This window comes from Tasmannia lanceolata, unplaced genomic scaffold (assembly GCF_043159265.1).
Source record: "Tasmannia lanceolata isolate RefF3 unplaced genomic scaffold, GAP_Taslan_0.1 ptg000037l, whole genome shotgun sequence".
Taxonomy (NCBI): Eukaryota; Viridiplantae; Streptophyta; class Magnoliopsida; order Canellales; family Winteraceae; genus Tasmannia; species Tasmannia lanceolata.
This window is the reverse complement of record NW_027518714.1, coordinates 14,953,147-14,966,689: the sequence shown is the minus strand read 5'-3', so window position 1 is coordinate 14,966,689 and position 13,543 is coordinate 14,953,147. Positions and strand designations below refer to the sequence as shown.

At 39.8% G+C, this 13,543-nt stretch overlaps 1 protein-coding gene across 1 annotated transcript in view; it reads left to right on the top strand.

Moving 5' to 3' along the window:
* The first annotated feature begins 9,281 nt into the window (after positions 1-9,281).
* Positions 9,282-13,543, top strand: part of LOC143860205 (serine/threonine protein phosphatase 2A regulatory subunit B''beta-like) — a 33,380-nt gene continuing 29,118 nt past the window's right edge. The window contains exon 1 of the mRNA XM_077370769.1: positions 9,282-9,965. Coding sequence (XP_077226884.1) covers positions 9,813-9,965 — 153 coding nt within the window. The 5' untranslated portion in view covers positions 9,282-9,812. The remainder of the gene's footprint in view (positions 9,966-13,543) is intronic.

The window sequence follows — 13,543 nt, the reverse complement described above, 5'->3', positions numbered from 1 at the left end:
CAAAACCGAACCATATATAATCGGTTCCCTGAAATTGGAACCAGAACCGAACTATATATATTTGGAACCGAACCAAACCAGAACCATATATAATCGGTTCGGTTCGGTTCGGTTCTGGGTTTACCCAACCTTCACCAAATGTAGATAGTTTGCCTAATCGTATTTATAATCGGTTCAGTCTTGTTTATATATGAACTACAAAGACTAACATGCACGAATTTGGAATAACCAGGCACAAATTTGCACAAATTTGGACAATGCAAAAATTATATATGACCTACAAACATGCACAAATTTGGGGGGGTGAATTAAAATTTTAAAGGCAAAGCAACATGTTAAAGAGGGGTGAATTAAAAGGGGGTGGCGTGATTTTATCAAGCGATGAGGCATTGGGTTTTAAGGTGAGGGTCGGTTCTCGGTTCGGTTTTCGGTTTCGGGATCCCAAACTCGGAACCGAACTGACTTTCCATCGGTTCCAGGATATCAGAACCGGAACCGAACCATATGTGCCGGTTCGGTTCGGTTCCTCGGTTCAAACCGGAACCATGTCCACCCCTAACAAAAACAACCGAAAGAAAAGGAGAAAACAACACAACAAACCACTACTCTTCCATAATCTACCAAGATTCCAGCATTATCCTAATTTTGGTGGAGGCTTCGATAGCAAAGGAAGAACACACGAAGAGGATGGGCGAAGGATAAGAGCCAGTGATTTCCCATTTTTATCTTTCTTTCTTCTTATTTTCAACCATCTGCCAGGGAGCTTGCTCCAAGAGGCATTCCCAGAGGAGAATTATCGGGAATAGCATAAGAAATTATAGTCTTTTGTTGATGCTGGCATTGTCGAGTTCCTCAAGGGCATAGAACATGTTAGCATTTGGAGAAGGTGGTGGGAGCTTACTTACTACTTTCGAATGGGATATAAGAGCATTGCCGCTAAAATTGGTACCATTTGAGGAGATTCTTGGGTTAACATGATTTGAAATTTGAGTTGCATTTGATTCATTGATGATTGGTCTCCATTCTTTCTTCGAAGTTGTTAGCTATGCTTATGTTGAAGATGACACTCTTCGTTGCAACGGCTGAAATCACAACAGGTAGAACATGCCTTAGGTTTCCAATCATAAATAATCGGTTGACGAATCTCTCCGGAGGAGGTGCGAAGGGTAATGAAATCCGGGAGGGTTTGTTTTGTGCTTATTTGAATGCACAATTGGAAACCGTTGATGGCATTTATATGAAATCGAGACCGTTGATCTTGTAGAACATCATGAGGTGACACTACAACAAATCAACGGTTTAGAATTTTTTTGGATGATCCGTAAACTAGGCTTGTAGGATCAAGAGCCTAGAAGAAACATTGGATTTGATCACAAGGCAGATGTGGGGCCGATAGGCCTGTTTTAGGTGGGAATGTGAAGTGACTTTCTTTTTGGCAGTTTCCTTTTTAATTGAAAACATTCTAATCGATGGGCCCCACTTCCTGGTTGGGCCTCACGCAAAGTGTTAGGGATAGGATTAGAGAATGAGATACATTGGATGATCAAGTTCCTAGGTGGGCCCCACTTTCATGGAATAAATTTTCCAAGATAGAAAATTTTCCTTGTTTTCAAGGAAAAGTGCAACATTCCTTAGAAGCTTAAAACTCTCTTTATGGAATTTTCTTTCGTTAAAAAATATTAATTTTTTGCCGTAAATCCAAATGACCTCGTAGTGAAAAAAATTGTACTCGTGGTGAAGAATTTCAATGTCTAGTAGCGGTGAAATCTCCCAGAGACCCATCAAAAAAAAAAAATTCCCAGAGAATGTAGGCAAAAAAGCTTTTGTTTTGGGGAAAAAATCATGATAGTGACCTAGTAAAGGTTGAAAAACAATTTTCCAAAGATTTTATTTTCTAAACAAAAAAATTACCCTAGACCAAAACAACCCCTGAGCAAATGAAATGTTAGAACTAACAAAAAGAATAAACAAGAAAATGTGATTTCCTTAGGGGCTTTCTAACACTCGACCATAGAAGGTATTGGCTGGACTATATATTCTCTTTAGTATGTAAGTTGGTTGAGGGTAGGGGTGCAACTCGGGTCAGGTTGGGTCGGGTTGAGGCCAACCCGACCCCACCCAAGGAACCTTTTTTTCCAACCCGGCGATGTTCAACCCAACCTGAGGAACCCTTTTTTATAACCCGTACCTGACCCGATTCGAGTTAGGCATGGTTGCAACTAAGACAAGAGCTAGCTTCTAGATGGTATTCTCCTGAACATATAGAAGATGCAACATTATATCTGGCCCCTATCTCTTAAAGGCCAAGCTTCTAAAGTCAGCTTACGTGAGAGGTGCCCCCATCACGTAAGGGGACGCAACGGCGTCACTTTACGCCCCCCCCCCCCCCCCCCCCCCCCCCTCTCTCTCTCTCTCTCAGCACTTCTCACATAAGTTTCAGTTCGCTTGCTGCTTCAAAACGTAAGTTTGTGCGCAACGGAACCCAACCCAACCCAAGCTTCCAAGCTTTAAAAAATTTGATAAAAACTGTCAGGTTTCAGTCGGGTTGGGGTGCCCAAACCCTCAGCCCGAGCCTAAACCCAACTCAACCCGGGTTGGTAAAACTCAACCTGAACCCAACCCAACTTTTTTTTCAGGTTGAACCTGACCGAAGTTGTACCCATAGTTTAGGGAGACAGAAACCTGATAAAGTATTGAATGGAGTGACCTTGTTCACTTGACCTATCGGCGTGTTTCTGAACTTTTGTCTATTTGAACGCAGAGAAATTATACAGTGAATGTGCATGTAAGTCGGTATTGGGGGTATGGCAGACGTACTGCCCTTCATATTTGATCCAGCAGCAGCATTTTTAAAAGTGCTCTGATGTTGGATCAAATATCAAGGGTGGTACCGTAGATACCGACTTACATGCACATCGACCATATAAAATCTCATCGAATGCATTAACATAATGCGAAAATCCTTTTGAACAAGCATTATTTTCATTGTGGTTTTTTGGGAGGTAACTAGGGTGTAAAGTCCAGTATTCTTCAAGAAATACAGTATGACCCACTTCATGGGACGATCCAAAGTGCTCATTTGTTGTCCCATTGTGTAAATAGGTTGAAAAAGGGGTTGCACAGTGTAAATAGGTTGTACCCCAGAATCATTTCAATAGGATGATCATAACCTCCAATTTGTAGAAATACATACTGAAAATCTCTATAGATCAGAGGGTTAGGATCATCATGTGGAGATGATTTACCGGGTACAACTTATTTATGTTGCTGGCCAACAAATGGGGGGTATGGATCACCCTATGAAGTTGGTAGTACCGTACTCTATGAAAAAATACCGGTGATGTAGGACCGGGAAGAGAAATAGAAGAAAGAAGAGAGAGAAAAGGTAGAAGAGAAGCGGAAGAATAGAAGAGAAGAATAGAATAGGAGAGGCGAAGAAGAGAAGAACCGGGGAAGAGATGAGGAAAAGAAATCTGTAGAGGGGAGAAATATCAATTCAATCATAAAAGTTAAAATTCCTAATACAATGAGGCCTCTATATAGGCAATGGGATGGAAATAAAATTCCATGGAAAATAAAAGTCCTAACAACTAAAAGCATGGAAATAAATAATCTAGAATCTAAATAATATGAAAATAAATTTCTAAACTAAATAACATGGAAATATAAATCCTAATGGGCAAATATGCCACTTACTGGCCTATTATCTGCATCATTCTCCCCCGCTTGAAAAGAACTCGACCTCGAGTTCTAGTCCACCTGATCAAATATGTAGATAAGCAACGCGAACAATAACAGTAGGAACACATCAAACGTTGTATTGTATCATGTGCGTGACAACCGTGAGAAGCGTCTAAAATGCCGATAGAATGAGAGTGAAGAAATCGCCCATGTAGAATCATAAATACACGAACCTCTCCTGACAAGTAATGAGCTGGAAAAATAACAACGTACTCCTCCTGGATCGGTGGGATCAGCATAACAGCTATGGGGAGTACAAATCCATGACCAGCCTCAATAAAGATATCACCTGCTAGTATCTAGGGGTGCGCATTAATCGATCAAAACCGAATTAACCGACCGAACCGAAATCGGTCGGTCAATTCGGTTCGGTTTCGGTTTTTAAAAATCAAATTTTCGATTTTCGGTTTCGGTTTCGGTTCCCAAAGAAAACAAATCGGTTTAACCGAAAACCGAATTTTCTTAACTTGATATATCCACCCCCACTTTTCACTTGAGACAACCCCCACTTGATATACCCTAAGAGACAAGAGGTGAAGAGGAGGGTGTCCCAAGTAAAAAGCATGAGACTTAATTTTTAAAACCAAGTAAAAAATAGTTGATTTTTCGTTTTCAATTTTCACACCTGCAACAAAAGAAACCCAAAAGCTAGGGTTATTTCTCCTCTAAACTCAGCCGCCCTCTCCACCTCCGATACTCCAGCTCCGCGGCTTCCGGCCCTCCGTCTCATCTCCGGCTCCGCTGCCTCTCCAACTATTTGCAGAAAACCCACAACTCTGTTTTCCTCCACTAAACCCTTGTTGTACTACAGACAACAAGAAAATTGAAAAAAAAAAAAAAACAACAACAAGAGAAACAGGGAGATTGAGAGATAAATAGTAGATTGAGAGAGAGGGATATCAAGTAGAAGGAAAGGAGAAGGGAGAGAATGAGGGATCAAGAGCTTGCCTTCCAATTTTCCACCCTAATCAAGTAAGTACCCAAAAAAAAAAAAAACTTCATCTTCTTCGTAGTTTTTCTTTTGAAACCCTTATCCTCATCTCAACTGTTTCGAGAATTCTCACTGATTTTGTGCCTGCTTACGTTTCTAGGTAAGAAGGTTTTGAGACTAAAATAGGCATCAAAGGCCCATGATTTTGGTATTTCTACTAAGGGTTTGGTTTGTAGGTTTTTTTTTTTTCTTTAAATTCAGAGGCGTTTGAAAATGAAACCGAAAACCGAAAATGAGAGAATCTGGTGATTTTCAGTGATTTCGGTTAAAACCGAAAAACCGAATTCGGTTCCTCACCTATTCGGTTTCGGTTTCGGTTTCGGTTTTTTCGGTTCGGTTTTAACCGAATACGCACCCCTACTAGTATCAAATTCGGCTCAAAGGAATCAGCAAAAAAACCATCTGCGAGAACTATGTCAGGCCCAGTAATGTCAGGCTGACAATCCTTCCGATGATTATCATGTGCACTGAAATCCTCGGTCTCAATCCCCACAAGCATCTCAATCGGGATGTCTACTGAAGAAGTAATGATGTCACTGTGCTCATGTAATGATATAGAATCGGTATCCTCAATGAACTGCTCGGGCTCTGTATGACCTAGCAATGCCTCAACAAGCAGGTCACTCACCTCGGACTCATGACAGTGCTCGATCGACTCTATCATTGAATCAGGCTCACGTGGTCCCGCTACAATATTTGTCTCGGCTATGGAAGTGTCAAGTTGTCTCTCTAGATGCACGGGAACAGATGTTGGGAAAATCTTTGAATCTTCGTGCTCGTCGACAACACCCTCAACAATTACTGGACTCTCCGGCTCTATATCGGACATCTCTGACTCAGTGTCTGCCATCATGGACTCAGTATCTGACATAATCAGGAGCTCAACCTCTATAATGAACTCGTCCACAATATCATCTGTCCGACCAATATCATCATCTGTGTCTGGGTTGTCAATAGTGTTAGCAAATTCTGTCGTTGCTTCAATTTATGCCTCTCGTGCATGGCAGGCTGCAATGTTTCGTTCATGACGGACAGCGGCTTCACGTTCACAGTGAGCTACCTCCTCGAGTACCCAATTTATCTCGTCCAAGTCACACACTATCCTTTCCAATACGGCATGAAATTCAGCTTCACGTACAAGTCGAGCAGCTTCTTCTCGTCGAGTGGCTTCTTCACGCATCAATCATTGCTTATATGTTGCTTGCTCGTGTTTCAATCTCTGTACATACCAATATGGATATGCATAATTTCTCATAAACTCATAATGGATCTCCTCCCATCGACTGAATGGAGGTGCACCTGCAATACGATGTGCCCTCTCTATCTCTTCTTTGTCTTCTTGGACACATGTCACAAGAGAGGCTCTCTGCCTTTTTCTCCAAACGGGATTCCTGTTTTGCTAGCAACCATCTTCTATAATATCAACAAGAAAATATTCCATTCATTTTGTTTTCTAAAAACTAACGTGTCTTGATGAAATAAGCCGACAGAATTTAATTTAACATTTGTATGAAAAGCCACCCTCGCGTGAAACATGTTTTTTTAAAGAATATGTTGCATCTGGGAAACCATTATTTGGAGCAATTATGCATTTTTGTTGCTATAGATAATGGAAAAGTGGTCCATAATGGTGTCTAACTAAAAATGAGTAGTTCCAAATATGCATAGGCAACCTTTTGTGGAACCTAAAATTCTGTACTCCCGCTCCGTAGAAACGAAATATTTGAAGTCCATACTTCTCTTGATCGCATTCTCATACCATGAGAAGGTATTTTAATATTTTATTTTAAAGAACATCCACTTTTGAATTGATAAAAATATAAACTATTTTAACACTTATTTTTTAAACAACCTACACATTGTGATGCGACTTTTCTTCGTTTTAAAATACTTACAAATATCTATTAAAATGATAAAACCATAATTTGCTCATAAATTAAAAGTGACATGGATCCATATATGCAGATATTTTAAGGTGGGGTCCTTTGTGTGGATTTCATATATTGTTATTTATGCATTTTAGTTACCTAATTTGCGGAAAGAGGGTGCAAATATGGAATGGATGTGATTTTTATTGGGAAGTGGTATATTCACACCCTTATTTTTACTTGGGAAAGCTCCCTCTAGTTTATTTACGACTCTTCATTTACACCAGAGGGGAATGTCCCAAGTAAGAAAAAAGGGGCGAATATACCATTTCCCTTTATTATTTGCCCACGTGATAATAACCATATCCACCTGGCCCTCTTAGTATCTGCAGTTATCTTTCTCTCCCTAGTTGGTGTTCAGCTTCCATTATGGTGCCTTCATTTGACTTTTGTCGAAGGATTCTCCGAAGTTCTAACTCTGGGTGGCCCTTAACCTTTTTGTTTGTGAGCGCAGGTCACTGGTCGAGACGATCTCCTCCCAGCCATTAGAACCGGATAGAAGGCAAGATACAACACAATCAGGACCATTAGATCACCAGCCTCAAATTGACAAAACCATAATTCGCTCTTAAATTAAAGGTGGCATATCTATATTATATATATTATATATTACAGCAGAAGAGAAATTAGAGAATTTTTTGAACATTTCCAAAATTCTGTGAGATTTACACATTAGCCTTCTTTGCTTTTCTCACGAAATACACCCCAGTAAACTATTTAATTTCGGTCCTACCCCTGTGTAAGCAGATACAAAGCCAGATATGTTTTTTTTCTTTTCCTTCAAAAAACCATTACTCTGACGCATGTACTCTCAGATGAATTAAATGCATGAGAGGAAAAAAACAAAAAAGTGGCAAACAACCCATTCTCTCTCACTTGAATTTTACCATTCACCCCTTTGCTTCTGTGTGTGTTGAGTGCATACATGAAGGGGTAAAATCGGGACTCTGGAATCCTTTATGCTACGTGTCCTCGGTAGTAAGAGATATTTATCTATCTATATAATAAGATACGGAAATTCAGAATTTTTTTTTACTTTGTTGAAAAAACCATTAGCTTGACAGGTGGAAGATTAAAATGTTTAGGGATTTGCTAGCATCCATCATAGAAGACATGTCGCAGATGTTCTGTTGCAGATTTTCTCTTCATTCACGAGGCGGCTGCTGCCAGTTGCAACAAACCCTCCGCGAAATGCCTTTAGCATTGGACGCTAGCACATCCCAAATGTTATGTTGATCAAAAGTCAACATTTGCGGCTGTTAGCTCACACCATAGGATGATCCAAACCGTCCATTTGATGGCTAAAACCATGAATAGATGGCCAGCATATTTCCCGTTGATAAATTCACCCCCTTCTACAGTTCTACTACAAGATTCCCCCCTATATTTCAAAATGGACTATACAGCCCACACCATAGGATGATCCAAACCGTCCATTTCATGGCAACAATGTAAAAACACTATCCAACCCCCACTATTGGATGATCCAAACCGTCCATTTGATAGCCACAAGGTAAATAGGTAAAAAATTTCTTTCGAAGATTTAGAGGGATATTTCCAATCCCACTCATTGTGTTAGTTTTGTATTACCATTGTAATCATGTCCCTTGCTCCCTTTTAACTTCTCTGAATCAAAACTAACTTCTGATTGAAATAATTATAATCAATGCATTACTTTATGGTTTTTTAATAAAAAATCTATAGGGTGATCTTAACCGTCCGATTTAAGAGGAATTATGGAAACCTCTATAGATTGGACGGCTAGGATCAGCCTATGGAAATGATTTTTGGGGCACAACCTATTTATGTTGTGTTCTATCACATGGACGGTTTGGATCAACCTATGACGTGGTCCGTACAGTTCTTTGTCGGCACAGTTCTTTGTCGGCCCGTGCGATGCACGGGGTTTTTTACTAGTATCTATATATGCAAATATTTAAGGTGAGTTTTTTCGTTTAATTATCACTGAATACATTGCTTGCATGGAAAGTTCAAAGAAAAAAGTCACAATATTTTTCTTTAACAGGTAGGTTTCATATATCATTATCTATGTATTTTAGTTACCTAAGTTGCGGAAAAGGGAGCAAATATGCAATGAATGTGATATTTTATAGAAAGCGATATATTCGCCCCTTTTTTTCCATAAAACAGCTCCCAGTAGTATATTTATGACCACTCTTTTACACTAGAGGTGGCTGTCCCAATTAAGAAAAAGGAGCGAATATTTCATTTCCCTTTTTTTAATTTGCCCACGTGACGATAACCGTATATTAATACCTCCACCGTTTATACATAAGGATGCATGCGTAGGTTTCCGTTGGGGAAATGATATAATCCCATTTTCTTCCCCAGTGCACGCCCTTAACGACCAAAGCGAGGAGTCACAAATACAATAGAGGGGTGGAGCAGGGAATAAAAAGGAAAGCATATATCGAGGGAGATGATAAATTCGCACCCTCTCTAAAATGATTCGCTCCCCCGATAACGTCAATTGTGTCAGACTTTTAACATTTTTTGACGTCAAATAATGTTCCAGTGGTTTGAATTATCCTGTAAGAGGTGCGAATTTATCATTTCCCTATATCAATTCCCTTCCGTTGCTATAATAGTGTGGGCGTTCGCCTGTTTAGACGGGTTTCTAATCTCTCCTTGTTTAAGGGTTTCAAGGTGCGAAAATGGCGAAAATATCTGAAATAAGCTCCGATCTCTGAGAAAAACCAATCGATTTCTTATCTAATCGATTCTACGGTGCTCGAGCCGGAGATTTCCATTTCGATTTAATATTATGAAACCTAGGAGCCGGAAAAAGGAATCGATTCTCAGAATCTGTGAAGATCTAGAATGATTTTACTTCGGGAGCTAAAAATCTAGGGTTTCTTTTGCTGTTTTGATTTGTATGGTTAGAATTGGAGGTATGTATGCTGTGATTTTAATGACGGGGAAGAGGAAGGGGTTTATTTGCGGGAAGATATATCGATGTCGATGTTGATATCTTGGGTTTGTTTTGTTCTAGCTTCAAACATTCTGAATTAGGGTTTAGTTACTCTTTTTTATTATTCATCTAGGGTTTCTGGTTTAAAAACGGGTGTTGAGATCTAGGGTTTCTTTACTTTCTCTATCTGGTTTGGGTTTATGAAAGATAAGAATCTGTTATGATGGATATGGAATCAGTAGGGGATGTGGGGTCCCTCGACCCGGAATTGTTGCAGCTTGCTGAGGTTTCTCCGTTGGCGCTTAAATCAAACCCTTATATTGCTGATGAGTTGTTCTCGCAGTGGCTTTCGCTACCTGAAACCAGTCGATTGGTACTTATCCTCTTTCTTAGTTCTGCGTTTTGATTTGTTTATTTTTGAATTGTTGCTTTGCAAGTTCAGTTCTCCACATTGATCTTATGTCGATACTTCTATTTATTTCCACATGCTTTTGTTTGACTTGTTGGATTTTAGTTCACATTTGTTGGATTTGTTGGATTTTAGTTCACATTTGTTGGATTTGTTGGATTTTAGTTCACATTTGTGGCATGCTTGATTTCTTGTTGTTAGAATGGTCTGATCATTTCATGCTTTTGATTTTTGAGACTACTTTATTTATTTATTTGATTGGCAATGAGATGAATTCATTTTAGAAATATAGAGCATAAAAAAGGCTTGCTGATGTGTATAATGGGTTACACTGGTAATACCTAATCCCAAATGAAAACTCTGAAGAAGGCCAAGGACCCTGATCTTATGTAAAGGTTAAAAAATGCGAGTTAGCCCCAAATTATTTTGCCAATATGTATGAACGATGAAACAATATTTAAGGACCCATATATGCTATTAGAGTTTATGACAATTGAAAGTGGGTGTACGAATGATTGTCGCCATCTATTATGGTCCATTTAATAAGCTTCTTGGATTCTTCCTCAATTCATAGTGATAAAAACATAGCTTTTAAAGTGCGGTAGCAAAGAGAATGCATCTGGGCCTTGAGGCTCGAACCTACTGTCAAAAGACTCAAAACAATGTATTCCCCAGAGGAGCACCTTTACCAACAAAAGAATCAGTCACAGGGACCGAGGACCGAGGCCTCTGATTCAAAACCATCTATATAAGCCCACGTGTGTTAATTCCTTTGAAGCGCTTCCCTCCAGCTGACATCATATTCCTGCGCACATCATCTGCCAAAGCATTTTAATTTTTCATCTACGTGTAAACCATCTATGCGTGCCTGCAAAGATGAGTCATTTCACATGTACAAAGGACTTCTTTCTGGCGAGGACGTCTATTTGCATCTCTTGAATACATATCCATTTCAATTCTCAACAATGTAAGCAATAGCTTGAGCAGAGGGTGTGCTACAGTTCGATGGTTTTGCTATTACCAAAGTTTCAAAATGTGGATGCAGGTCAAAATGCGGTCGAAGAAAATCCTAGTCGACTCGGCGCAACGTAGTCGAGTACTCGGTTGATGCGGTCATAACTCGGGAGAGTCAACGGAGTTTTTATCGACTATGTATGGCAAAATGTGGAACGGAACCAAGAGAAAAGGGTGTCGACTTGGGGGAGAACACGATGACGCGGGGGAGTTTTAAAACTATGGCTAGGACTTCGGGCTTTTGCCTAGCTCCCAACTGGATTCGTTACCTCACCGTGTGGGCTTATCTCTTTAGACATCAAATCATCATCCTCTAACCAATTTTTTCTTGGGTTCCACTCTAGTAGTTTGCTAGAATTAGCCGTGTCAACACTTTGGGAGGATTTGACTGCTAGCATCTGAGTTTGCTATTCGTGCCAGTTTTTTTAGGTATAGAATCCAATCATCTAGTGCAACATGTGGTTGCAATGGGTTCTCCAGCGATCTTTTGCTTTCTTCCACTGAGTGTGTTAGGTATGCTTATTTGAACAGATATAAGAGAGTCAATGCTATGACGGTTTTTCTATCCATGGAATTAGTTTGAAAATCCCGCTTTTAAATTTATTCAGGAACAGGATGAAATAATGTAGTATCCTTTTTGAAACCTTGTTTCAGACTTCTGACACAGTGGGTGTGAATCCTTCTTCTCACTTTTGGAGACATGTAACATTTCCCATTAAAATGAGCCCTCCTCTATTTTACCTAAACACCGGGGACCAAGGAAACACTGTCCTGTAATCTGCCACTCACAATTAATTTCAGGAACAATGATTTTGGGTTGGTGATTGATGGGAATTTCTCTAATTTCAGTTAATTTGAAAAAGAGATCTGACATCTGCTCTGTGAATTTGGAGGTCCAAAGATAAAGGGTCTCTAAAGGTGCTGTTTGGCGGCCTGCAAATACACTCACTCTGAATTCCTACTTATTCAGTGTTTTGGATTTTTTATTTGGTAATGATAACTTATATTACTAGAAAAGAGCTACAAATGGGGCCGAGGTTGCCCTCTTACAAGGAAACCTGACACACCAGATTTAACCAAAATTGGTCAACTCAGTGGCAGATCAGGGAATTCAAGAGAAGGATACATCTAAATCTCTACATCTGTCCACCTCAACGTGATCGACAAACAAGCAAATCTCCATGCACTGGAACTCCTCCCCTCCGCCCACTAGATAGCTTTCGGCTAATTTCCTTCAATACTGAGAGCGGCACTAAACTGTCTATTGAAATCCTAGTGCCAGTTAACCCGGACGGGGTTGGCACATCGGCTAGCGTCGTGGGTTTGCTCCCCATAGACGTGAGTTCGAGTCCCCTCAGAGTTACCTGATCCACGTGGTTTACAGGTGATTGCGTGCATCCATAGGTATTAGTCCCGCCCTAAAAATGGGGTGGGGATACCCTATGTCATTAAAAAAAATCCTAGTGCCAGTTAGGAATTTCCGGCTCATTTGAATCAGATATACCAATCAGGCCTGAATTTGAAAACAACACCGCACCATTCTCATCCCTAAAGATGCCACCCACTATGGATGGTCTCTGGTTGCCAACGGAGAAGCCATCAAAATTAAGTTTGATGGAACTCAAATGCTTTAATCTATCATTGATTGCTGTCTCATTCGTATACTCATAAGCAGGTTCGCTCATTTACAGACTTCTTCTTTTTTTCCATGCGGTGTTTACGCTTTTTAGGTATAAAGGTAAACATTTGTTCATTAGAATGAAAATTCATTATGATGATTAAATTAAGTTATCCCAATTATTGGGAGGACTGCTATGTCACTATTCCAGCAGTTTCCTTCAAATTGTGACCCTTATCATTTTAGGAATCTGACCACAAAGTATGAGTCCCGCTTCCTAATAAAGTCTTGAAACGTGTAACCTTTGAATTCAGACTTCTCTTGATGTCACCTTATAGTCAATTCTTTAATATTCTAGATCCAACTAGACAAAGCGTAGATCTGTTCTCGAACACTCTCTATTTCTTTCTGACCATATGCTGTAAAAGATGACAAATATTGAAATCTGCTATAAGTTTCTGCCCAACTTTATCAGATGACTACAATTTCACAAGTTGAACGGTACTGAAATTGGCAGCTTTGCCCACTGCAAGCCAAACCACTGGAGAACTCTATCCCATATCCGTCTGGTCGAATTGCAGTGGATAAAAATATGACAGACATATTCTTCTCTTTTTCGCTAAGGAATCAAGGAATTAAGGAACCTTCTATTGGCATGATGGAAACCTCTCCTTTGAAGCCGTTCTGTGATGGTAGCTTTTTTACGTCAGGCACGAACTCATGGATGCTTATGTAGTAGAGGGAGGACTAAAATGCTGGTTTTGGATCATGTATCGGGCAGCCCAAAAACTCATAGGCACCTTTTGAGATTGTGTATTAGATAATTGTGCTGAAATGAAGCTCCTGTTTTTGGGTGTGTATGGGATTCGACAGTAAAATTCACTCCCACTCTTATCCGTATACTAAACAA